Raw genomic sequence first — 24,946 nt, forward strand, 5'->3', positions numbered from 1 at the left:
GCAAAAAATAATTTTAAAAACTACAGTTCTCAATTCATTACAAAATATTTGGCTTTTCTATAATACTTATCATCAGTATTATAATTTTTATTTTGTTTCATTTTCTTTTAGTTTCCGTAACTATCCTTTTGGTTACCACAGATAGTTAACTAGTTATTTCATTCAGTTACAGTTAGTATCTATCTTAGTTTGGAGACCTTTCTTTTAAAACAAGAAGAGGCTATTTTAGTTTTTGCCTTTGTATTTTTTTTTATTCCAAGTCTGGGCAGGTAAACAGAGATTGTTGCATCCTTGTTTATAAATTGAGAACATTAGATATAGGCATTACCTTCCAGGTGTTTGCTTCAAAACTTTAACATTCTGAAAAGAAAATAAGTTCATAACCATACATGGTAGTTGTTAATAACACACATGCAATTCATAATCACAAAAAGTTTAGTTCCTTAGCTATAACTTTTTTTAGTTAAAGTTTGGTTGATTTACAATGTTGTGCCAATTTCTCCTATACACTTAGCTGTAATGTTTACATACAATATTAATTTGTACCATGAAGGCTTTGAGAAGGTATCCCAGCGAAATTAACCAATGTTTGGGACTGTGGCCTCAAATATTTTCTAATGTGGCACATGTCTAAATAACCTAAAGTAGTCTTGCCCCGCTAAAGGCGACATATCTACTCTGAGCTTCATGTTTCTGGAAAAACTTAATGTTTTCTACAGTAAGTCATACAAATTATGCTTGGATTTTCAATCTTTATCACATAATTCTGCACAACAAAAGATAATCTACAAGACCCCATTACCAACAACAGATTACCTGCAGTTTCTCATCTGAATCACACAACCAGAAAATTATTTCAGTGACTCTTAATCAATTCTGCCAATTTCTTTTGTAGCTTATGCTGTTCTAAATGCATGGAAGAGGTGTTAATCCATCATATTTAATGGATTCCTTAATAGGATTCAAGGAGTTCCCACTGTGGTGGGTTCGATCCCTGGCCTCGCTCAGGGGGTTCAGGATCCGGTGTTGCTGTGAGCTGTGGTGTAGGTTGCAGACGTGGCTTGGTCTGGTGTTGCTGTGGCTGTGGCATAGGCTGGTGGCTACAACTCTGATTAGATCCCTAACCTGGGAACTTCCATGTGTCGGGAGTGCAACCCTAAAAGGACAAAAGACCAAAAAAAAAAAATAGGATTCAAGTTTGAGCCTTATAGAATCCCAGTTGTGAAAGTCTGATAGATGATTCAACTCAATACATAGGGACCTATTGTTTTTCTTTGAGAGCCAGTATTATCTTTAAAGTAACTTTTAAATCAACTTAACATATTTAATTTAAATTAAGCTCATTTAAAACTTTGTATTTTAACTGACTTTCTGGCTGAGAGAAACATTTACATTATTACAGCACCTTTTTTTAAAAATTTTACGGGGATTCTGTCCTCTTCTCCCTTGCCTCTAAAGGCAGAAATTGAATTTCGTTTAAGCTTTTTATCCTCAGTAGTAATGGGTTTTAAAAGGAATGCAAAGGGAAGTATGCTGTGAACCTCTATGAACCTCTAAGAAATTCGTAATTACATTAGTCTTAAATTATTATAAACCTAATAATGAAAAATTTTGTGCTTATGTACAGTCTCTGAAGGTAGAAAAAGTGTTTAGTAACAATGAATTTGAGCCATAAGTATCCATGAAAAAATGTTTTATGCTATTTTTATTATTTGGGATAGTTTTGTCAACTCCATCCTGATACATTTCAAAATAAACTTAGCAGAATGATAGTAGAATGAAGAATTGATATGTAAATTTTCACCTACAGTAATATGACTGTCATTTTTTATAAGCCTAATTAGAGAACTTATTTTTAAAATACAAAATCCGAACTGTAATTATGATGTTAAAAGTTAGGATACCTTGTGATTTTAGGTAGCAGCGATGGCTCTGAACTAAGTGAGGAGACCTCGTGGCCTGCTTTTGAAAGGTAAGAGAAATTGTTCATTTAAACTGCTTTGAGTTTATCTAAAAGTATACAATAATGTGAATTTTAAGACATGTAATATATATCTCTAAGGGACTATGTTATTTAAACTTCCTGCTGGTGGTGGAAATTAAGTCTGGAATTTAGTCTTACCTAGTAAAGACATGTTTATTTGGTGGCTGGACACATACATTTGAATTTTAATACAGTTGAAACTCTAATTTAAAAATAATAATAACCAATCAAAGTCAGTTTACCTACTTATGTGTTCAAAAGTAAAATTATAGCCTTAAATTCTGGTTCAGGTAATTTTAAGGCTTTTAGTGGAATGCTTAACTTCATTCTCTACTCCTTTGTTAAGAGCAAAATGACTTACTAAATTTTAAATTATACTGTAAGTAAAGCAGCTTGAAATTTGAATTTAAATTATCATTAATTCAAAGTATGCACAAAGCATATAGATTTATACTGAAGTAATGTTAAGTCATGTTCTATTAGCTTTTCCTTGATGCTTTAAGCTATAAAAGCTGTCATCTGCTTGTAGCAAGTATCATGCCATGTTAATCTTCCAATAGAAGATTTTTCTAAAAATGTAATCAAACAGTGCAAATCATTGTTATTTAATAAATGCCCATTAGAATTTTTTATTGTCTTTGACCCCTTCAGTTCTACTATTGTCATAGTAAGATATTTGAATCTTGACCAAAATAATTGCCCTTTTGTATATAACTAGGCAACCTAAGCTTCTTTTTTGTTTTGTTTTTTTGCAACCTAAGTTTCTAAGCAACAAGATTAGATTGAATTTTGAATGTCATTAAAATTGATGAAGTTGAAAATATTTAGTTACTGAACTCCATGTCATTCACTTTTTAATAGAAAACAATTATAGTAGTTACACATTTGAAATTGAACTCTATATTTGAATTGGTTATTTTCATGGTATAATTGGAAAATTAGATCCCTGTTATTGAAACTTCATAAAGATTTCTCACCATTATGTGACTAAGATTTTACTTAGAAACCCAATACTTCAAAATACTTTCGAGCCTTTCCACTCTGATTATCAGTGTTCCTAAGTCTTGTTCTCTTTGTTTTGGGGGATTTTTAACAATTTTGTTTTTACATATTATTTCTCTTCCAACTTTTTCTTAAAGTCTCTTTATTTGGGTTTGCCTAAAATGGGAAAAACACAAGTTGCCTGTGGTGTGCTGTCTGTATGAATTAGTTCTTTCCTTCTAGTAAAAACATAATACTATTAGATGTTGGTTATAGAGTGTGTTGAACTTAAATAAAAGATATCGATGAACAGAATTGTTTCTCATGTTGTATGAGTTATAAGCAGATAACCAGAATGATGTTATATTAAATAATCTGTTCTTATCCCAGCAGATTACTCTTGAAGATATTATTTAACAGTGTTACCTTTACACCTCAAAACAATATTTTCTTTTGACACATGTTTTGCTTTGCAGACATTTGCAGCCAAAAGCATCTACTGTACTTGTGCCAAGTTTAAATCAGTGGCTCTTGGAACATTTTGAGAGCAAATCAGTGCTGCCCAGCAAGACTCAGACATGAAATGATAAAAAATTAGTAAAGAACTAGGATTTAAAATACTGCTTGTACATAGTGAACTTTGAAAATAGAGAGACATCAAATATGTTGCTACCTTAGTTGCTAAAAGAATACTTTTTGTTTTAAATATCATTTATCAAAAGTGCTACTTTTGGCTTTTCCTAAGCAAAGAAGTATCAATGTTTCTATGTGTGTGTTTATTTCCTTTGTTGTTCCATGCCATTTTGGATGGATATTAGCTCATGCCATTTTTATCATTTATTGGCTTTATCCTGTATTTATTTTAGTTGATGTGGAAATAAAATAATGCTTGTATTTGTAAGTCATTTCCTCTCTTCTAGTAGTTTTCTTGGATTTAATATAAAAAAGGAAAATAAGGTATTTAGGCCACATTAATTTTAAGTTTTTAGGTCACGTTCCTTTTAGGTGTCTTCATAGGGACATATAATAAAAATGAATTATTTATATAAATCCAGGTGTCATATTTAAAGTGGAGTCCAATAACTGAAATATAAACCAATAGATTTTAAATTATTTTTCAGGCTTTGATAGTGTTTGGTTATAAATAGCTCTTTAATTATTTTAGCAGATTTGTAAAAGTGAATGTGCATATAAATATATGGTTCAACCTAATAAGCACCTTTAATTAATTACTTCTAGAATCATTCGTAGAAGAAAAGAAATTTTTGGAATTTATGCAGCATGCTTTAAAAAAGAAAAGAGCATCCACATACTCTCCTCTTGTAGGATTTACAAAGCTGTATTACGCAAAGAAATTATTATACTGTTCTAGGTTATTGATGATGATTGTGTGAATAAAAGTATATAATACATATAATTTATAATGGAATCCAACAGGAACAGATTATACCATTCTCTCGGCCCGGTGACAAGAGTGGCACGAAATGGCTATCGAAGCCACATGAAGGCCAGCAGGTACAATCCCCCTGCACTCAGGGGTCACAGAACTCCCCTTTGGTGTTGGTGATTGGCTTACATGGGTGTGGTCTCACGTTATTTCTGTTCTTTCTCACATAAATCGGTTTAAAAACTAAACAAAATACCCACAAAAACTTTCTTTCCAAGATTTACTCTAGAGATAAATTTGAACTCTTCTTTCTGATCCACAGAGCTAACTGCTAGAACTTGCATCTGTATATCACATTTTTTAAATAATTCCAAATCAGTAGCTTTTTAACTGCATAGGTCTTTCTAATGTTGCTGGTTATTGGATGATCCATACAGAAATCCACTTGTTATATAAAGGTTGCAATGGAAGCATTTATTTTGCTGATAAGTCTACATTCAATTTGTCTTTTTGTAAGAATTTTTCAGATTAACTGCAGAACCATTTAGACAATCTATTTTATTAAATAATGTTTATTTAGTCTCATGTTCATTCAGTTGTTCATCTAGTTATACTTGTTCTCTTTCTGCACTACATTTGCTGCAGAAGAAAGTAAGGATGCTGGATTGATTGGGGGCTGTAGGTCAACAGTAATGGATAATCAACCAGTTCTCATAATACAACCAAAGAGCAAACTTTAGAAGTTAATTTTATGTCAATTTAATGATGTCTGATCTCCTTGTGTATATACCTCCCTGAATTTTAAGTAGCTTCAGTATGAAATTTCTAGTGGTTCCTAGGTTTTTAGGTCACTTTGAAGACACTTAAACAACCGAAAAGGGATAAACTGACAAACTTCATTTTTCTTCACCGTTGTAGAAATTCTGCAGTTCATGTCAAACGTCAAAGAAAGATTTCTTTTTAACAGTATGCATATTTTAATTGACTCATGTAGAACTCATTCTTGTTTTATGAATATAGTACCTCAAATGAGTTGGGGGGAAGTATTTAAATGTTTGATTATTTTGTGATGGGTTTTGGGTTTTTTTTTTTTTTGTCTTTTTGCCATTTCTTGGGCCGCTCCCTGGGCATGTGGAGGTTCCCAGGCTAGGGGTCGAATCGGAGCTGCAGCCGCCGGCCTACGCCACAGCCACAACAACGCAGGATCTGAGCCGCGTCTGTGACCTACACCACAGCCCACGACAACACCGGATCCTTGACCCACCGAACAAGGCCAGGGATCAAACCCGCAACCTCATGGTTCCTAGTCGGATTCGTTAACCACTGAGCCACGACGGGAACTCCCGTGATGGTTTTCTTAAGATACAAGAAAAAGAAATCTTGAGTTTTGAAGTTATTCCTTTCTTGAAGAGCTGATAATCTTTAGATGCATTGACGACATTTAAATGTCATTAAATTTTACTGCAGGAAGTCAGTTTTTTAAATATATTATTAATTGCCTTTTTTACTTATTTCGTCTGTAATTAAGCATGAGGCTTCTTTTTCTTCTTTGCTTTTTTTGAGATGTTGCTGTTTTTATTTTTTTTATTTTATATGTTTAAATACTTTTAACAAATAGAATCCTCATCTTTTCTACCAGGACTTCAGTTTCTGCTGGAGAAAAAGTTTGAGCAGTGATGCGGTGTGGCATATTAAGAAGAAAAGTCTGAAATCCCTAATTTGATCTTTACTAAAGTGAATTAATGTATTTTTTTAATTATATTTGTTCAAGTGTGCAATAAAATGTGTTTTTTAACCAACTGCTGACTTTAATAACTTTCTGCTTAGTTTTGTGACAGCTTACAGATTTCAGAGCAGTAATCCTTTGTAATTGTCAGTGTCTTCTCATTCTGAATAAATAACAATTTTAAAATTAAGAATATTTACATTTTGTGTAATTACCTACTTGAGAATTACTATATACAAAAGTGCTTATATGTTCTTTTCTTCATTTCATTATTCTAGTTCTGCAGAATCAGAAGATTTGGCAGTACATTTATATCCAGGAGCTGTTACTATTCAAGGTGTTCTCAGGAGAAAAACTTTGTTAAAAGAAGGCAAAAAGCCTACAGTAAGAATTTATTATATTTTAATATAACTGTTTGCAAATGAATAGGAACTTTAAAAATATGAAGACAACTAAAAGACATATAATGCACCTGAAATAATTTATAATATGCATCTGTCTCACATTGTTATAAAATTTAACATGTTACTATACCAATGTTATTATGCCATATAGATTTTAGTTAAATTATATATTTGGGGTACTTAAATCAAGCTGCTCCTTGGGAGTTCCTGTCATGGTTCAGCAGAAATGAAACTGACTAGCATCCATGATGCCAGGTTCCATCCCTGGCGTCATTTAGTGGGTTAAGGATCCAGTATTGCCATGAGCTGTGGTGTAGGTCACAGACGTACCTCATATCCCGCCTTGCTATGGCTGTGATGTAGGCTGGTGGCTATAGCTCCAACTCATCCCCTAGCCTGGGAACCTCCATATGCCACAGGTGAGGCCCTAAAAAAGAAGGTGGAAAAAAAAAAAAAGATGCTCGTCTACTTAGCTTTGCTCCCTAATATAGTTCTTGTACAGAACTGTTTCGAAAGTACAAGTGGTAAGTATTTTAGTAGTAAGTTTAGAAGAAATAGAAAATAGAGAATGGCAACCCTAAAAATAGAATTCAGGAGTTCCCGTCATGGCACAGTGGTTAATGAATCCGACTAGGAACCGTGAGGCTGCAGGTTCGATCCCTGGCCTCGCTCAGTGAGTTAAGGATCTGGCATTTCTGTGAGCTGTGGTGTAGGTCGCAGATGTAGCTTGGATCTGGCATTGCTGTGGCTGTGGTGTAGGCCAGCAGCTACAGCTCCAATTAGATCCCTAGCCTGGGAACCTCCATGTGCCATGGGTGTGGCCCTAGAAAAGACAAAAAAAAAAGAATTCAACCAATTTTGTCAATCCTAAGTTGTTTATTTAAATCTTTGTAATGCGGCTTTATTTTCCTATATAAAATAGAACCCAGATAAAATTTTTCTCTAACCATAATTATATTAAAAAAAAAAATCAGTGGAACAAAAACTTCAAATATAACACTAAAGTCTACCCTTCAACAGTCGCAGCACAGTAGTTTGATAACTAGAGAGAGAAGGTTTTTTTTCTTTTCTCAAATAATTATCTAATTTGGAACTAAAACTTCATATATCTACACTTAAAGCTTTGAAGATAAGAGGACTTCTTATAAAAAATGATTTACCTCTTACATTACAGTAAACCTCAGGTATAATCAAGAAATGACACCAGGCCAGTTAGTGACTAAGACTAGCTAGTTTGTCAGGTGAGATGCAGTGGGGAGAGGAAAAACATCGCAAAAGCAAATCCCTGGAGAAGGTGAAAGAAGTAGAAATCTAGAGCACAAAAGGAGGGTTGAATTTCTCCCTTGTTGGAAGGAGGGCCAACTATCCTGTCACAGCCGGAAGAAAGGCTGAGAATGGTGGGTCTGCCAACAACTGATTAGCTGGAATTGGTCTGGGAGGTAGTCCTCACCGACTTCGTCTCTCTTTCCCAGGAAGTATGCAGTGGTGTCCCTAGGAAGTGGAGTGTTAGTATTTTGAAGATAGGGTGTAAAATAGTTATCGAGAGAGAGGTGGGTATAAAGACTTGATTCAGCAAAAGTGAAGTACTCTTAATTTCCATTTGAGATTAGTGGTCGTCATTGTATCAAATCTCACAATTAAGTGCTTTCTCCAGTAGTATTCAGCTGCTATGATATAGTGCCAGTGATCAGATGATTAGATTGAACTAGGGTGAGGGTTTTTTCAGAAGAGGGGCAGCGCGGTTGAAATATTTGGAAGGGAATAGATGTAGGGCATCGCCTGGCAATGCGTGCTAAATATGAAGAAAGAGGCGGCGGTATGGGATGGGGAGGCAGTAGCAATACAAGATATAAAAAGTGAAGGAAAGTACTGGTAGAATGTATCAAGGGAAAGTGACAAGAATAGTTGAGATAAAGACTTCAGAAGTGATAAAACTCGGAGGAGGTCGGAGTTCCCGGCGTGGCCCAGTGGTTAACGAATCCGACTAGGAACCATGAGGTTGCGGGTTCGATCCCTGCCCTTGCTCAGTTGGTTAACGATCCGGCCTTGCCGTGAGCTGTGGTGTAGGTTGCAGACGCGGCTCGGATCCTGCGTTGCTGTGGCTCTGGCATAGGCCGGTGGCTACAGCTCCGATTCGACCCCTAGCCTGGGAACCTCCATATGCCGCGGGAGCGGCCCAAAGAAATAGCAAAAAGACAAAAAAAAAAAAAAACTCGGAGGTTAAGCCAAGATGGTGGAAGTGAAGTGGAGCTGAAGCTCCTTGGCACTGCGAAGCCAGTAGCATTTGGATAATGTGTTTATGTCTTTGTCCTCTCCAGGTAGCATCTTGGACGAAATATTGGGCAGCTTTGTGTGGAACACAACTTTTTTACTATGCTGCCAAATCTTTAAAGGCTACAGAAAGAAAACATGTAAGTATTCATGTTTGCATAGTTTCACAGCCTGTTCATGGTTGTAAAGAAAGTAGTCCTAACAGGATGCCAAGGTTTGGATTCTTTCCATATTCTAACCCAGAAGTTCTTACGCTCATTCCCTGTATGAGTATTGTAATGGAATTTCTTTTGTTTAGTAAGACCATTCCAAGGAAGGACTTGAATAACTTTCGTATTTCGAAGTTTCTTTTTTGAATGCCATCTTTGCATTGTAAATGTCAGAACTACACATTATAAGTATCTATCTTGGCAGCAAGCCCTCCCATACCTAGGATTTCTGTTCAGACAAGGTTAAAAAGGATTGTCTTGGAGTCTCGGTTCCTAATCTGTAAAATGTGAAAAATTAGGACCAATATCTTCAGTTCCTTCCACCTCAGTCTCTGACTGAGTGATTTTTCCCAACAGTGAAGAGGAGGAGGAGTTACTAAGGTTACTGTGGTCACACCTTCCTGTGCTTAAAAGAAGCCTCAAAATGTTCTTTTCTCCAAATGTAGGATTTTCCTGTAAATCTTTTTTGCATGCTGTTTTGTTTTGATATGCCAGTGCTACAGTCTTCGAAAGACTAATTTTCCATGTTGCAGTAACACAGTCCCTTGGAAAGGATTGTGTTATTTCTAAATCATGTATTTTGGGAGTGGGAGGAAATTAAGTGGTTTAATTACCATATTGAGGAAAGGTAAGTCAATGAAAAAAATTAAGTTCCTTTACTACGTATAAATTACCCAGTGATATGATGTAATAGAGAGAAGCCCTTCTTTTTTTTTCCTTTTTTTTTTTTTAATTCTAACAATGGCTGGCTCTTTAAAACTATAACATACATACCTTACAAGTATACATTTTAATATCAGGTATTATTTTGCCATATACTTTGACTAAATTTACTGGGATCCAGTCTTTTTGTTGTTATTTTGTTTGGTTTCTTTTTAGTAAGAATAATCACTAGTTTGAAATTTGGTTGGATGAAGCCAGTTACAGGTTCAAATTTAAATGTTATCATTATACAAAGAAGATTTTCTTTATTCTCACAGTTTTTAGCCCTCTCATCAAACCAGGGGTGGAAAAGAATTCATTTTTGGTTTAAACGAATGTGGGAAATGCCGTTGAGACGTGCCCATAGCTTGTCGCTGTTCTGAATCCATGTTAATTATTACCTTGCTTTTCTTTAGAGTTTACCATTTATATTTCCTTAAACAGTACATTGCTTCATTTTTTAACTGTACCTGAATGGAATCATGCAGGCTTAAGCACTGGCTTTTTTGCTCACCGTTACAATTGTTCAGGTACAGGCCTCCATTGCGTGGAAGGAAGGTTTTTTGTATTCTGGTCACATTGACTACAGTGCCGCCATACCCAGCAAAGCTGCGCAGTGTAGTTTCCCTAGAACATTTTGCAGAGAACTTGCCTCTGGTTAGGATTGCTGTACTCAAAGGAGGGAGGGGAAGAAAGGTTGATACAGCTAAATTTTGTCTTCAGGTACAGTTAACAACTTCGCCACTTGGAGACACTTGGCTAGATTTCACTTAGTTGACTATCATAAAGAAGTAAAATGAGGAGTTCCCAGAATGGCTCAGCGGAAACGAATCTGACTAGCATCCATGAGGACGCAGGTTCGATCCCTGGCCTCGCTCAGTGGGTCAAAGGTGGGAATTGCCATGAGCTGTGGTGTAGATTGCAGATATGGCTCGGATCTGGTGTTGCTGTGGGTGTGCTGTAGGCCAGCGGCTATAGCTCCAACTGGACCTCTAGCCTGGGAACATCCACATGCCAGGCATGCGGCCCTTAAAAAAGAAAGAAAGAAGTAAAATGAGTAAAGTAAAATGTTTTTTGTTTTTTCCTAACATCAATTAGAAAGAAGCCAAATTAGAGAATTGATCGAAATAACTGAATTTGGCATCTAATACATATGTTAAATATCTTTTATGTTTGGCATTGGTACTTATAGATGGAGAATTAACAGTAAGCTAGCTTGAGTTTTTAATTATAAGAAATGATAGGAGTTCCGTCGTGGCGCAGTGGTTAACGAATCCGACTAGGAACCATGAGGTTGCGGTTTCGGTCCCTGCCCTTGCTCAGTGGGTTAACGATCCGGTGTTGCCGTGAGCTGTGGTGTAGGTTGCAGACTCGGCTCGGATCCCGAGTTGCTGTGGCTCTGGCGTAGGCCGGTGGCTACAGCTCTGATTCAACCCCTAGCCTGGGACCCTCCATATGCCGCGGGAGCGGCCCAAGAAACAACAACAACAATAACAACAACAACAACAAAAAGACAAAAAGACAAAAAAAATGATAAATAATATATATATATGTTTAGGAATTAGAGCGTAGTGGGTTGTGAGGGAACCAAATTGAGTGCCAAGGAACTAGACTGTATTCCTTCTCTTTTCTGGTTTAACCCTTTAAGATTAAAGAAAGAATTGTAAGGACAGAATAGAAAGTATAGAGACAGGTCCATGTTTATATTTGTATCAAATTTTAAGCTAGAAAAGATATGACATAGAACTAAAAAACAAGGAAAAAATTTTTCAATCAAAGTTCAGATACAAATTGGAAGAAAATATTGGCTATATTCAAGCAGTAGATAAGGGATTAAAATGTATTATATAAAAACAGCACCACCCATGTAATGTTCTTGCCAAAAACTAAACTTGAATCCAATCATGGGGAAACAATCAAATCCCCCTTGTAGGACAGTCTGCAAGACGGCTGGCTGGGGTTCTTAAGACCACAGTTCGGTAGAGTAAGGAGAATAGGAGGACTGTTCCTAGAGAAAGAGAAACTAAAGAGTCTTTACAACTAAATGCAATGTATGTACCTTGTTTGAATCTTGGAGGTAATTTTTTTTAAACTAAAAATTGTAGTTAGGACAAAGAAATTATAATATGGACTTCATATAATTGTGTCTATAAATTTTTGTTTATGATACATTATGGCTATATAGGAATTATTTTTAGGAGATGTGTTGAAATGTTTAGGGTTCAGTGTTATAATGTCTAAAATTCATTTTTAAATGTTCAAAGAGATCAAGCCAAGGCAAAACGTAAATATGTGGGTAGTCATTATAGCATCACTAATGGAAATGTCCATTTATGTGAATAAATGCAGGAAGAGGAGACCTGGAAGCCTACACCCTTGTATTTTATTACTCTCTAAAGTATGAAATTCTTTGCCTGTGAGGTGCAGAGCAGACTTGGGGAGAGAGGAACAGTTTTGTTATGTCTGTGGTTATGTCTATATTTTTAAATGTTTTAAAACGAAAACAGTCATTGAAGTTCCCGTCGTGGCTCAGTGGTTAACGAATCCGACTAGGAACCATGAGGTTGTGGGTTCGATCCCTGGCCTTGCTCAGTGTGTTAAGGATCTGGCGTTGCCGTGAGCTATGATGTAGGTCACAGTCGCAGCTTGGATCTTGTGTTGCTGTGGCTGTGGCATAGGCTGGCAGCTGTAACTCTGATTTGACCCCTAGCTTGGGAACCTCCATATGCCACAGGCGCAGCACTAGAAAAAGACAAAGAAATAAAAATAAAAATAAATGAAAAATAAAGTAAAATGAAAACATTCACTATAAAGGTATTTTTAATGGAAGTGTATTCATTGTAAAAAATGTTTTTGCAGATATGTTTAAACCTATCTAAACAAAGTAATGAGTGAATAAATATTATTTGAATAGTTAAATTTTAAGTCAAGACGGCATCTGAAGAACTCTCTAATACATATAAAGACCTTCCACTACTCAGTAAGAATAAAACAGTAGAAAAATGAAATAGGGAGATAAATAGAAAGTGAAATATAAATGGCTAATAAACATGAAAAGATGATGAACCTCGCTAGTTATCAAAAATGCAGATTAAAGAAGATGCCCTTTTTCTGCCATTAGGCAGAAATTTTAAAGATTGATAATGTAGCATCGGCCGTATTAGAGAAACACAGACAAAAACAAATTGGTATTGTTCTTGGGCTGGACAGCCCTAGTCAGTATTTAACTAAATAATAACCAGCGATTCTTTATCTGAACATTTGTCCTGTGGAAATCCTTGAACAAGTCAGTGCACAAAGACAGCAATAGAAGAATATTCCTGTGATGTTTATAATGTCAGAAATCTTATTCTTAAGGAAATACTTTGTGATAGGTAAAAACCATAAGTCAGAGTGTGAATATTTCCCCATTTGTCTGTAAAAACCAAAAGCAACAAAAAGAGCCTATAGTGTAATGCACGGAGAAAGGTCCAGAGGGTTGCCTTCCAAAGGATGATGCATTCTGGGAGCGGGGATGGCATTGAGCTGGCGGCCAAAGGCATTTGCACTCTATGTGGAGGGCTTATATCACTTTGTTTTTGTTTTGTTTTGATTGAAAAAAAAGAGCAATTGATGCAGAGGGTTTTAGAGTTAGGAAAAGAATATTAGAAAATCATACTCTCTGCTTTGATGTAAATTACAGGCTGTCAAATCTGCAGTTCCGTGGTATTGCCAGTTTCATTCTTTTTTTAATTGAGGTTTGGTTAATTTATAATGGAATGCTACCTTCTGCTGTACAGCAAAATGATTCACTTATACATACATACATTGTTTTTTTTAATATTCTTTTCTGTTATGGTTTATCATAGGACATTGAGTATAGTTCTCTGTGCTGTACGGTAGGACTCTGATATTTGTCCCCTCCATGTATAATAATAATAGCTTATATTTGCTAACCCCAACTTCCCACTCCATCTCTCCCCTAACTCCTCCGCCTCGACAGCTATGTCTGTCCTTCTCCATGAGTCTGTTTCTGTTTCATAGATAGATTTATTTGTGTCATATTATAGATTCCACATATATGTGATAGGATCATTTGTCTTTCTCTTTATGACATACTGAGTATGATAATTTCTGGGTCCATCCATGTTACTGCAAATGGCATTATTTTGTTGTTTTTATGGCTGAATAGTGTTCCATTGTATATATGTAACACATCTTATTTATCCACTCACCTGTCAGTGGACATTTGGGTTGTTTCCATGTCTTGGTTATTGTAAATAGTCTTGGTTATTGTAAATACCCGCTATGAGCATAGGGGTACATGTATCTTTTTGAATTACCGTTTTGTCTGGATATATGCCCAGGAGTGGGATTGCTGGATCATATGGTAGTTCTATCCTTAGTTTTCTGAGGAACCTCCATACTGTTTGCCATAATGGTCGTATCAACTTACATTCCCAACAGCAGTTACCAGGGTTCCCTTTTTTCCCCATCCTCACCAGCATTTTTCATTTGTAGACTTTAACGATGGCCTTCTCCCTGGCGTGAGGTAATAATACCTCATTATAGTTTTGGTTTGCATTTCCGTAATAATTAGGCATGTTAAGCATTTTTTCATGTGTCTGTTGACCATTTTTATTTATTCTTTGGAGAAATGTCTCTTAGGTTTTCTGCCCATTTTTCTTTTTTTTTTTTTTTAATATCTTTTTGTCTTTTTGCCCTTTTTGGGGCCACACCCACAGCATATGGAGGTTCCCAGGCTAGGGATCCAATCAGAGATGTAGCCTCTGGGCTACACCAGAGCCACAGCAACTCGGGATCCAAGCCACATCTCCAACCTACACCACAGTTCACAGCAACATCAGATCTTTAACCCACTGAGCAAGGCCAGGGATCAACCTGCAACCTCCTGGTTCCTAGTTGGATTCGTTAACCACTGAGCCACGATGGGAACTCCTGCCCATTTTTCAATTGGGTTGTTTGTTTTTTGTTGCTGTTGAGTTGTATGAGCTATTTGTATATTTTGGAAATTAAGACTTTGTCCTTCACATTATTTGCAAATATTTTCTTCCATTCTGTAGGTTGTCTTTTTGTTTTGTTTATGGTATTTTTTGTCATAAAAGGCTTGTAGGTTAGATTAGATCCCATTTGTTTATTTTTTGGTTTTATTTCTATTGCCTTGGGAGACTGATGTAAGAACACATTAGTACAATTTATGTCAGAGAATATTTTGCCTGTGATCTCTTCTAGGAGTTTTATGGTATCGTGTCTTATGTTTAAGTCTTTAAGCCATTTTGAATTTATGTTTGAATATGAACGAAGATGTGTTCCAACATCACTGATTTGCATGTGGCTGTCCAGCTTTCCCAACACCACTTGCTAAAGAGACACTGTCTTTTCTCTATTGTGTATTCTTGCCTCCTTTGTCAAAGATTAATTGACCATAGGCATGTGGATTTATTTCTGGGCTCTCTTATTTTGGTCCACTGATCCGTATGTCTGGTTTTGTGCCAATAGCACCTGTTTTAATCACTGTAGCTACATTGTTGTCTGAAGTCGGGGATGGTTATGCCTCCTGATTTGTTCTTTTTCTTCAAGATTGCTTTTGCCAGTTTCGTCTTCATGGTATTAAAACTTCCTAATTCCTTTAGCCTTCATTTTTGTAGGACTCATGTTGTTACAGTGTGGTGTTCATTCTTTTTCCCATTTCTTTACACACAGAAAAAATGTAGTATACATGTCCTGTTTTTTTGTTTTTTTTTTTTGTCTTTTGTCTTTTTAGGGCCACACCCACAGCATATGGAAGTTCCTAAGCTAGGGGTCTAATGGGAGCTGTAGCTGCCTGCCACAGCCATAGCCACGGCCATGCCAGATCTAAGCCAAGTCTGCAACCTACACCACAGCTCACAGCAACGCCAGATCGTTAACCCACTGAGCGAGGCCAGGGATCCAACCCGCAACCTCATGGTTCCTAGTCGGATTCGTCTCTACTGTGCCATGATGGGAACTCCTACATGTACATTTTAAAGAATAATAAATAAAATGAACACCTATATAACTCCACCAAGCATAAGAAAGCATAGCCTTACCAGAACCATCCACATCTTCCCAAATAGTGTCCTCCTCCTTCCTTATCAGCCATACCCACAGCCTGTCACTGTCCTGAATTTATGTTCATCTGGCCTTGTTTTGTTTAGAATTTCACCGTGTGTGTTTCCTTAAAACATTGTTTTATGTCTGAACTGTGTCTGATTAGATTCACATGTATAGTTTTAATCACTCCCTTTTTTGCTTAATATATTGTTGTGGGGATTCATCACTGTGGATGCATATAATTGTCCTTTGTTCCTTTTCACAGTTGATCAGTCTCCCATTTTACGAATCTTCCATAATTTACTGATGGATAGTTGGATGCTTTCCAGGTTTTTGCTGGGTCTCCCAAGGCCACTCTGGATACTTCTGTGCATATATGTTCTCTAGGTTCTATACCTAGGAGGGCAAATTGCCAAACTGATCTACACACTCACCAGTAGCATAATGAGGTTTCTCATCAATCCACATCCTCACTATGCTTGTTATTGTCAGGCTTTTTCATTTTGGCCGATCTAGTAAGTATGAAATGGTACCATATGATTTTAACGGGTGTACCCCTGATACTTCATGAGTTTGAATTTTTTTCATGTTTTTTCTGCAAAATGCCTGGATAGGGAGTTCCTGTTGTGGCTCAGCAGATTAAAAAAAATCCACCCAGTCTCCACGAGGATGCAGGTTCAATCCCTAGCCCCACTTCGAGGGTTAAAGATCCAGCGTTGCCGCAGGTTGCAGCATAGGTTGCAAATGTGGCTCTAATCACACATTGCCACGGCTATAGTGTAGACCAGCAGCTGCAGCTCCAATTCGACCCCTAGACCGGGAACCTCCATATGCCACAGATGCAGCCCTAAAAAGAAAAAGAGAAGAAAAAACCTAGATAAATATTTTGCATATTGGATGGCGTGTTTCCTTGGTAAAAGTAGAATATTCCTGATATTCTCGATACTCATCTGTTAGCAGTTATGTGTTACAAATACCTTCTTACAATTTGTTCAATTTGTGGAGTTCCCGTCATAGTGCAGTGGTTAACGAATCCCACTAGGAACCATGAGGTTGCAGGTTCTATCCCTGGCCTTGCTCAATGGGTTAAGGATCCGGCGTTACCGTGAGCTGTGGTGTGTAGGTTGCAGATGAGGCTCAGATTCTGTGTTGCTGTGGCTCTGGTGTAGGCCATCGGCTACAGCTCTAATTGGACCCCTAGCCTGGGAACCTCCATATGCTGCAGAAGTGGCCCTAGAAAAGGCAAAAAGCAAAAAAAAAAAAAAAAGCAATTTGTTCAATTTGCTTTTTTCCCCTTTTGTGATGGTTTTAGTAAATAGTTGTTACTTTTAAAGTAATAAAATTTATCTTTTCCTTTATGCTTAATACATTCTAAGTCCTGTTTTTAAAATCCTTCTCTAGGAATTCCTGTTGTGGCTCAGTGGTTAACAAATCCAACTAGGAACCAGGAGGTTGCAGGTTCAATCCCTGGCCTTGCTCAGTGGGTTAAGGATCTGATGTTGCTGTGAATGGGGTGTAGGTTGGAGACGTGGCTTGGATCCCAAGTTGCTATGGCTCTGGTGTAGCCCAGAGGCTACAGTTCCGATTGGACCCCTAGCCTGGGAACCTCTATGTACCTGGGGATCGGCCCTAGAAAAGGCAAAAAGACAAAAAAAATAAAATAAAAGTAAAATATTTATAGTCCACAGTGTTTTTATTAATGAATGCTGATGAATTATTGTAAGAGTATTTTTCAAAGTTGCAACAAAATTATATAAACCTAAAGAAACATGTTTAAAGAAATGGCTAAAAACTCAGTAATTTAAATCATATTTAAAATTTTCATTACGAACTTACATTTAAATTATTTCTGTAAATTAGTAACTGTGCATTGGATTTTATAGTTTACTTAGAATTATACCCCAAAACTTGATTAAAAATGTAAAGTTAACACTTAAAAAAATAAATAAAAGTAAAATAAAATAAAATAATATCCTTCTCTAACCTGAGATCATCAAGATATTCTCCTATATTTTCTACTAAGAGATTTTAAAATTTTGCAGTTTGCTTTAAAATCATTGGTCTACCTGGATTCAGAAGGGTGTATGTATGTGAGTGTGGTATGAAGTAGGCATTCATTTTGATTTTTCTGCATGGGCGAGTAATTTTCCTGGCACCATTTATTGAACAATTCATTCATCCTTCACCAATCAGCAGAGCCCCTCTTGTCATTTGAGTTTGCAACTGTATGCACAGATTACTTTCGAGACGCACATTGCCCGGTCAGTCTGTCCTTGTCCCAATAGATCTAGGTCTCAGTTACTTGGTAGATTAATAAGTCTTGGTGTATAGCAGGGCAAGTCCTGCCTAATTCTTCTTCAGGGGTGTCTTGGCTATTTCTGGTCCTTTGCTCTTACATGTGAATTTTATTTATTTTATTTATTTATTTATTTATTTTAACATGTGAATTTTAGAATCAACTTCTCAAGTTATACATACAACCCTACTGGAATTTTTATCACAGTGACGGTGAATTTTAGATCAGTTTAGGGGAAATTGACATCTTTACAACCTTTTTCTTGTCTCATGGTATTTTTCTGTGGTTTAGGTCATCTCGAATGTTTTTTAGTTATTACACTTTCCTATATGTCTTTTGTTGCATATATTCCTCAGTAGCTTTCTTGTAAGTGGCTTATATATTTCCAGTGCATAGAGTTACACTTGACTTTCGTATTTATCTTTTCCAAGAATCCTTGGTAATTTTTCTTATTAATTTGGTAGATTTTCTGTGTAGAAAATATCATCTGTGAGTAATGGCAGTTTCATTACTTCCTCGCCCTTGTACCTTTTATTTTTGTTTCTTATTGTGCCAAGTCTTCCGATTCAGTGTTGAATGGAAGTAGCAGTGGTGGGCATCCTTGTTTTTTTGTTTTTTGTTTTTTTTCTTTTTCTTTTTCTTTTTATGGCCATACCTGCAGCATATGGAAGTTCCTAAGCTAGTGATCGAATTGGAGCTGCAGCTGCAGGCCTAGGCCACAGCCGTGGCAACACTGGATCCAAGCCACATCTGTGACCTATGCTGAGGCCCTGAGCATGCCTGACCGGCATGAAATCTCATCTCTCACTCGGAGAAACTAAAAATATTCTCCCTAACATGTGATTTTTACTTAGAATAAGCCATAAAGTTTGTGTTTCCATTAATTATCTTTTTCTCTCTAGTTCAAATCAACATCAAATAAGAACGTGTCTGTAGTAGGATGGATGGTGATGATGGCTGATGACCCAGAACATCCAGATCTCTTCTTGCTGACTGACTCTGAGAAAGGTGAATCCTTAAAATAATTCAAGTGTGAGGTCCTGCACATACACAACTCTCCATAAGCTAAAATTTAGCTTAACTGGAAAACTCGACCAGGGGGCATTGTTTGTGTAGTTTTATCTCTTGAGAAATATTTCTGTCACATATTATGTAGTAATGGTTGCAATATTTTTAGCTATCAATATATATTAAGTACTTATTTAATAAGCTTACTAAATAAGTTTATTTTCTTTGCTACCTGGGCATAAACTTGAAGTTAAAATTATTAGCCCTGGAGAGCTAATAATCAGGAAGGGAAGGAGGGAATTTGAGAATCCGTAGACCACTGTTACGTTAAAATCTCACATTTACCGTATATGCAGTACCACTGCATTTATACTCTGAAATAAGTTGTTCTTAAGTTCTGAATGTGACAGATGTTCTCCTTTAAATGATTTTTCTTTCATTACTTTTAATTAGATTAATTGGTTATTTTACTCAAACCACTTTCCAAATAAGTATAATTTTAATTATAATACATTGTTTAGAATATATAGAGACATTTATGAATGAAGTTATTGGTTCTTGAGCATAGGAGGTTTTCAAGTGGGTGAGAGAAGCTGGCGGGCAGGCTGGGTGGAATCACATCCTGCCTGCTCACCCTGCTTGTACCTGTAGTGGAGACCTCAGTGGTAATCAGAAGAGACCCTCACATGACTGCAGCTCTTCCTTCATATCCGCCCAGAATCTTGCATCTCAGCAGCTCACCACTGAAATGCTGTTTGTTTACGTTTTATTGACTGTAAAATTATAATTTGACCTCCATTTGAATGTATTTTGTATAAGTAGACATTCTGCTTTTAGGATATGGTGACATTTTAAGTAAAAACTTAAACTATGCAGAAAAAAAATAATGCAGAGAAAATAATAGCAAAATGTTATGTTTTCAGATGAAATAGACTGATTTACAGAGTGAGGACTTCCTACTCAATATTCTGAATTCAAAGCCCCAGCCCCTACCCTGCCAATCCCAGAGGCATTCATTATTTATAAAAGTACATTGTAAAAGGAGATCATTTTCATGGAGTTTTACTTAACAAGTTATTTTGTTTTTCTTCAATTCCTTAGTGTGCTTGATAGAAGGATTTCAGAACAACCAAGGTTTTTTATGAAGTCCGTGCTAACAGTCTTTTTCAGGGAGGAGAGAGCGGAAAATGGTAGCTGGGGCCACCTTGTCAGCTACGCCTGCTGTTTAGATTAATCTAAAGTTTGCATCTGTGTTCAGCAAGCAAAACAGTGTTATTTGAATAAACATGTGGTGAAGAAAACTGTTGCTTCTGAAAGTGAAAAAGTCTTTGATTGTGAAAATCTCAAAGAAAAGCTGCCTAAATACAGATAGGCTCTTGAGCCATTGAAATGCAGTTGTAAAGGAAAGAGTAGAATTAAGTAAGAATTGGGAAATTTTAGAACTCAGGTCAGTGAAAAAAAAGAGAATTAAGTTTAACTTAGGGCAACCTATACCAAATGAGTCCTTTCTTTTTTTCTCAGTTTATTACCTTAATACATATAAACATAAAATATCCCTATTATGTGTCAGTTTTGAATTAGAGTTAATGTAAGATCTAAACACAATACAAATGAATTTCTCATTTTCTAAAAGAGAAAAGGTCGCCGCCTCAGATTTTCACATAAGCCCTCCTTAGACCAGGAAATTTCTGTAATGATTTTGACAAATGTAACTAAAAGCTAAAAGCATAGGTTAGATTGATGTCAGCTGATTAATCCTGAATCACATTAAATAGCTAATGCTTAAGTGTTAAACATGTTAAAGCATTTTGACCTATAAAAACTTAGTAAGGAGTTTCTGTTGTGGCTCAGCAGGCTGAGAACTCAGCTAGCATCCATGAGAACATGGGTTCCATCCCCGGCCTCACTCAGTGGGTTAAGGATCCAGCGTTCCCGCAAGCTGTGGCATAGGACACAAATGCGGCTTGGGTCTCCCATTTCTGTGGATGTGGCATAGGCTGGCAGCTGAAGCTCCGATTCAGCCCCTAGCCTGGGAACTTACGAATGCCATAGGTGTGGCCCTAAAAAGCAAAATAAACATAAGTTAAAAAATAAAAACCTAGTACTAACATCAACTGACATTTAAATCATCTAAGTAGTGCTGAGAACTGATATTCTGCCCTCTCATCCACACATACAAACCTAGAGAAGCCAAACAGTAATTTAGATATACTTTACTCTGAAGAGCATTTAAGGAGACGAAATACTTTGTGGAGAACCCTGGTGGCCTAGCGGCTTAAGAATCTGGCATTGTCACTACTGAGGCTCTGGTCACTGCCATGGTGTGGGTTCAGTCCCTACCTGGGAAGTTTTGCATGCTGAGGGCATGGCCAGAAGAAAAGAAAAGAAAAGCACTTTATCTTCCAATTCATGAACAGCAAACAGTAACTTTCTGAATAAATGATGGCATGTGAATATAGCATAGAAAACTCTATCTACATTGGAAAATCCAGTGTTAGAGATAGAATTCTGAAACAGAATTCTTTGTCAATGTTTATTGTTTTCTCCTTGTTTTTGATAATTTTAGGAAATTCATACAAATTTCAAGCTGGCAACAGGATGAATGCAATGCTGTGGTTTAAGCATTTGACTGCAGCCTGCCAAAGTAACAAACAACAGGTGAGCATTTATTAATCCTCAGAATATAGTTGGGAATATATTTAAAAGAGTTCCAAAGAAGAATAAGTAGGCTGATTTTCTGAATGAAGTGGAAAAATGATACTGTTTGTATTCTTTGTCTTATTGACTCTGGTCAACATTTTAGTGAGGAGACGGGTAGTAAACAAGTGAACAAATAACAAAATTTCAAGTAGTGAAAACTACATGGAGAAAAGAAAATAGAATTATGTGATGGAAGTAGAGACAATTTAAATGGAGTGAAGAGCAAAGACCTCCTTAAGGAGATGACAGTGGCGTGAAATACAGGAAGGAACAGCCATGTGAAAATAGAGGAAACAGGATCCTGGTGGAGGGAACAAAACATGCAGATACGCTGCAGGTGGAATGAGGTTAAAGAGTTCAGAACTGGGAAATGTAGCCCATGTTGGTAGAATGTAGCTTTAGAGAGGTAAAAATTAGATGGTAACTTAACAAAAATTATTCTGATTCATCCTTAGTTGTTCTATTAACAAGTTCATGTGAGTTCCTGTGGTTGCAGTGAAACCCAAAACCACTTGTATTTTCTGTTTGTTTTTATATTACTGAAACAAAGATGGTCTGACTCAAAGGCCTTCAGCTGCAAAGGGGGATGAATTCATAGTGGTGTTTTCCCTAAACCCTGTTGTAGATTAAGGTTGAACCATGAATTGGCAGGGCAGTCATAAAATATAACTGCAGTTAAGTTTCTAGACTTTTTTTAGGCCACTTCTTTTAGTTGAATGTATTTGAAAATTTTATTGCTGTAACGTACAGAAGTATACAGTGAGTGTTATCAGTGGTTTTTTGGTTTTTGGGTTTTTTGGGGTTTTTTTTGTCTTTTTCTATTTTCTAGGGCCGCACCCGCAGCATATGGAGGTTCCCAGGTCTATTCGAAGCTACAGCTGCTGGCCTACACCACAGCTCACGGCAGCACCGGATCCTTAACCCACTGAACAAGGCCAGGGATCAAACCCGCAACCTCATGGTTCCTAGTCAGATTCGTTAACCACTGAGCCCTGATGGGGACTCCTGTCAGTGTTAATTTTGAATAATATAATACAACTATGTAAGTTTATAAAATTTATAAACATATTTTTTACCCTGCGATATTAGAACCTAAGTTATTACCTCTTTTTTGATAAAGGAAGAAACTAAGGCTCAGAGATGCTAATGACCTACACAAGGTCAAACAAGTAAAAAATGGTCGACCTGAGACACAGATTCTGTCTTCATCCTGTAGATCCATTCTTCCTAAATATTGTTGGAATGGGCTTTCTTCTCTTATAATTTTTATTTCAAATATATAGAAAGACTTGTAGCAATATTTGATACATTTTTAGCAATATCCCTTAAAGATATGAAATACCGTATAGCAAAAATTACTTTCTTGCCCTTGTCAAGTTAGTGTCTGGGACAGGATGAAAGAAACAGACCTTTCTTTTGCCTAGACCAAGCTTTTCTGAACTCAACTCCAAACTGTACATTTTCTTTAAGTGTAGCTTAAAGTATTTTTTTAATTTCAAATTTCAAGATTAGGGAGTTGCCATCGTGGCTCAGAGGAAACGAATCTGACTAGCATCCATGAGGATGCAGGTTCAATCCTGGCCTCTCATGGTGGGTTAAGGATCCGGCATTGCCGTGAGCTATGGTGTAGGTCACAGACTGGGTTCAGATCTGGTGTGGCTGTGGCTGTGGCGTAGGCCAACAGCTACAGCTCCGAATCAACCCCTAGCCTGGGAACCTCCCGTATGCTGCAGGTGTGGGCCCATAAAAAGACAAAAAATCTAGATGAATCTTGAAAAAAATTTTTTTTTGTCTTTTTATGGCCGCACCTGCACAATATTCACACAAGCATAGGGTTCAATTTCTTTCACTATATTAAGGGACCTTACTACTGAACAAGTCAACCAGATGTGTATACATGGGTTTTTTTTTTTTTAATTCATTTCTATCCTTGAAAGAATCAGAGAAGTAACAAATTTATAAATAGAAGCTGTGAAATTTGAAAATTTTTAGTAGAAGACCCTAACTCAAAATACAATACGTTAGGAGTTCCTGCTATGTCACAGTGGGTGAGTGATCCAGTGTTGTCTCTGGCAGCACAGCTTCAACCAAGGCCTGGCACAGTGGGTTAAAGGATCTAGCATTGCTGCAGCTGTGACATAGGTCACTGCTGTGGCTTGGATTCAGTCCCTGGCCAGAAACTTCTATATGCCAAGGTTACTGCCAAAAAAAGAAGGAAAAAAAAATATATACAACACCTTAAACCACATTCAAGCAACTTAGAAAGAAATGGAAATTTTTAAATATGGGTTTCTTAAAACCAGACCTGAGAATTTATGCTTTCATTTAAACACTCTTGCATTTGTGCTGTATTAAATTTATAATTTTGCTATGATTATATTGTCAGTTTTTCATTCGAAAGCTGACAGATATAAGAAATTAATCTTTTTAGTATTCTAGGTTTTCAGAAAAAAAGTTGCTCAAGTATGAGTGAGAACTGCTAAGCTCTTTTGAAAGGCAGAGAATTGACCACTGGTGCATGCATATCTCTACCAGCGCAACTTTGGAGAACTGGTAGTAAAAGTTAAGAGAACTTTTGTAACATGGTTAAACCCTCAACTAATTTTTTTAAAACAAGGTATATTCATATTTCTAAGAATTATTGTCAAATTTTAGGCTTAAATCAAATTAAATTTGATCCATCTTATAAGCAACAAACATTATATATATAAAACCTATCAATTTTTCAAAGTCACAAAGTGTCAGATAAGAATTTATCAAATACTGAGTTTTATTCTTTTATACTTATTTTCATGATGATTTCACAAAGAAATTCTTAGTAATGTTTGTTATAAAATTTATCTTGCCGGATTTTAAAATTCGCACGTAGGCATTCATTGTAAACCATGTAGTGCGAAAAGAAGTGGTGACAAGCATGTTTGTCTGGAACCTCACCCTACAAGGGCCATACTTGCTGTTTTCTTACTCATCTTTTCACTCAGAGAACGTCTGCTGAGCCCCCTGTGTTAGACAAGAAAGATTCCGTCTCTGCCCTTTCTCCCATCTGGATTTCAGTTGACCAGCGAGCGTAGTAACTCATATCGGTGATTTTCTCTCGGAAATGTTCTAGCCTGTTTTATTCATGATTCATGAGCAGCTACACTACCTTCCATCACGTTCCTCTTAAAAAATATCTTTAGGTCAGAAAGGTTATAGATGTGGGC

The 24,946-nt window shown here is 36.6% G+C and overlaps 1 protein-coding gene across 5 annotated transcripts in view; it reads left to right on the forward strand.

The window, feature by feature from the left end:
* The window catches only part of RALGPS2 (Ral GEF with PH domain and SH3 binding motif 2), a 175,631-nt gene that overhangs the window by 144,922 nt on the left and 5,763 nt on the right, over nucleotides 1-24,946 (forward strand). For 2 of the 5 annotated variants that reach the window (XM_047753068.1, XM_047753069.1), the window contains exons 14-19: nucleotides 1,918-1,972; nucleotides 4,403-4,480; nucleotides 6,357-6,462; nucleotides 8,801-8,893; nucleotides 18,938-19,043; nucleotides 21,610-21,701. In XM_047753068.1, the coding sequence (XP_047609024.1) occupies nucleotides 1,918-1,972; nucleotides 4,403-4,480; nucleotides 6,357-6,462; nucleotides 8,801-8,893; nucleotides 18,938-19,043; nucleotides 21,610-21,701 (530 nt within the window). Of the gene's footprint in view, nucleotides 1-1,917; nucleotides 1,973-4,402; nucleotides 4,481-5,991; nucleotides 6,213-6,356; nucleotides 6,463-8,800; nucleotides 8,894-18,937; nucleotides 19,044-21,609; nucleotides 21,702-24,946 lie in introns of those variants that run through there. The other 3 variants (XM_047753070.1, XM_047753071.1, XM_047753072.1) reach the window with 2 other exon arrangements.

The sequence above is a fragment of the Phacochoerus africanus genome, chromosome 11 (assembly GCF_016906955.1).
Source record: "Phacochoerus africanus isolate WHEZ1 chromosome 11, ROS_Pafr_v1, whole genome shotgun sequence".
Taxonomy (NCBI): domain Eukaryota; kingdom Metazoa; phylum Chordata; class Mammalia; order Artiodactyla; family Suidae; genus Phacochoerus; species Phacochoerus africanus.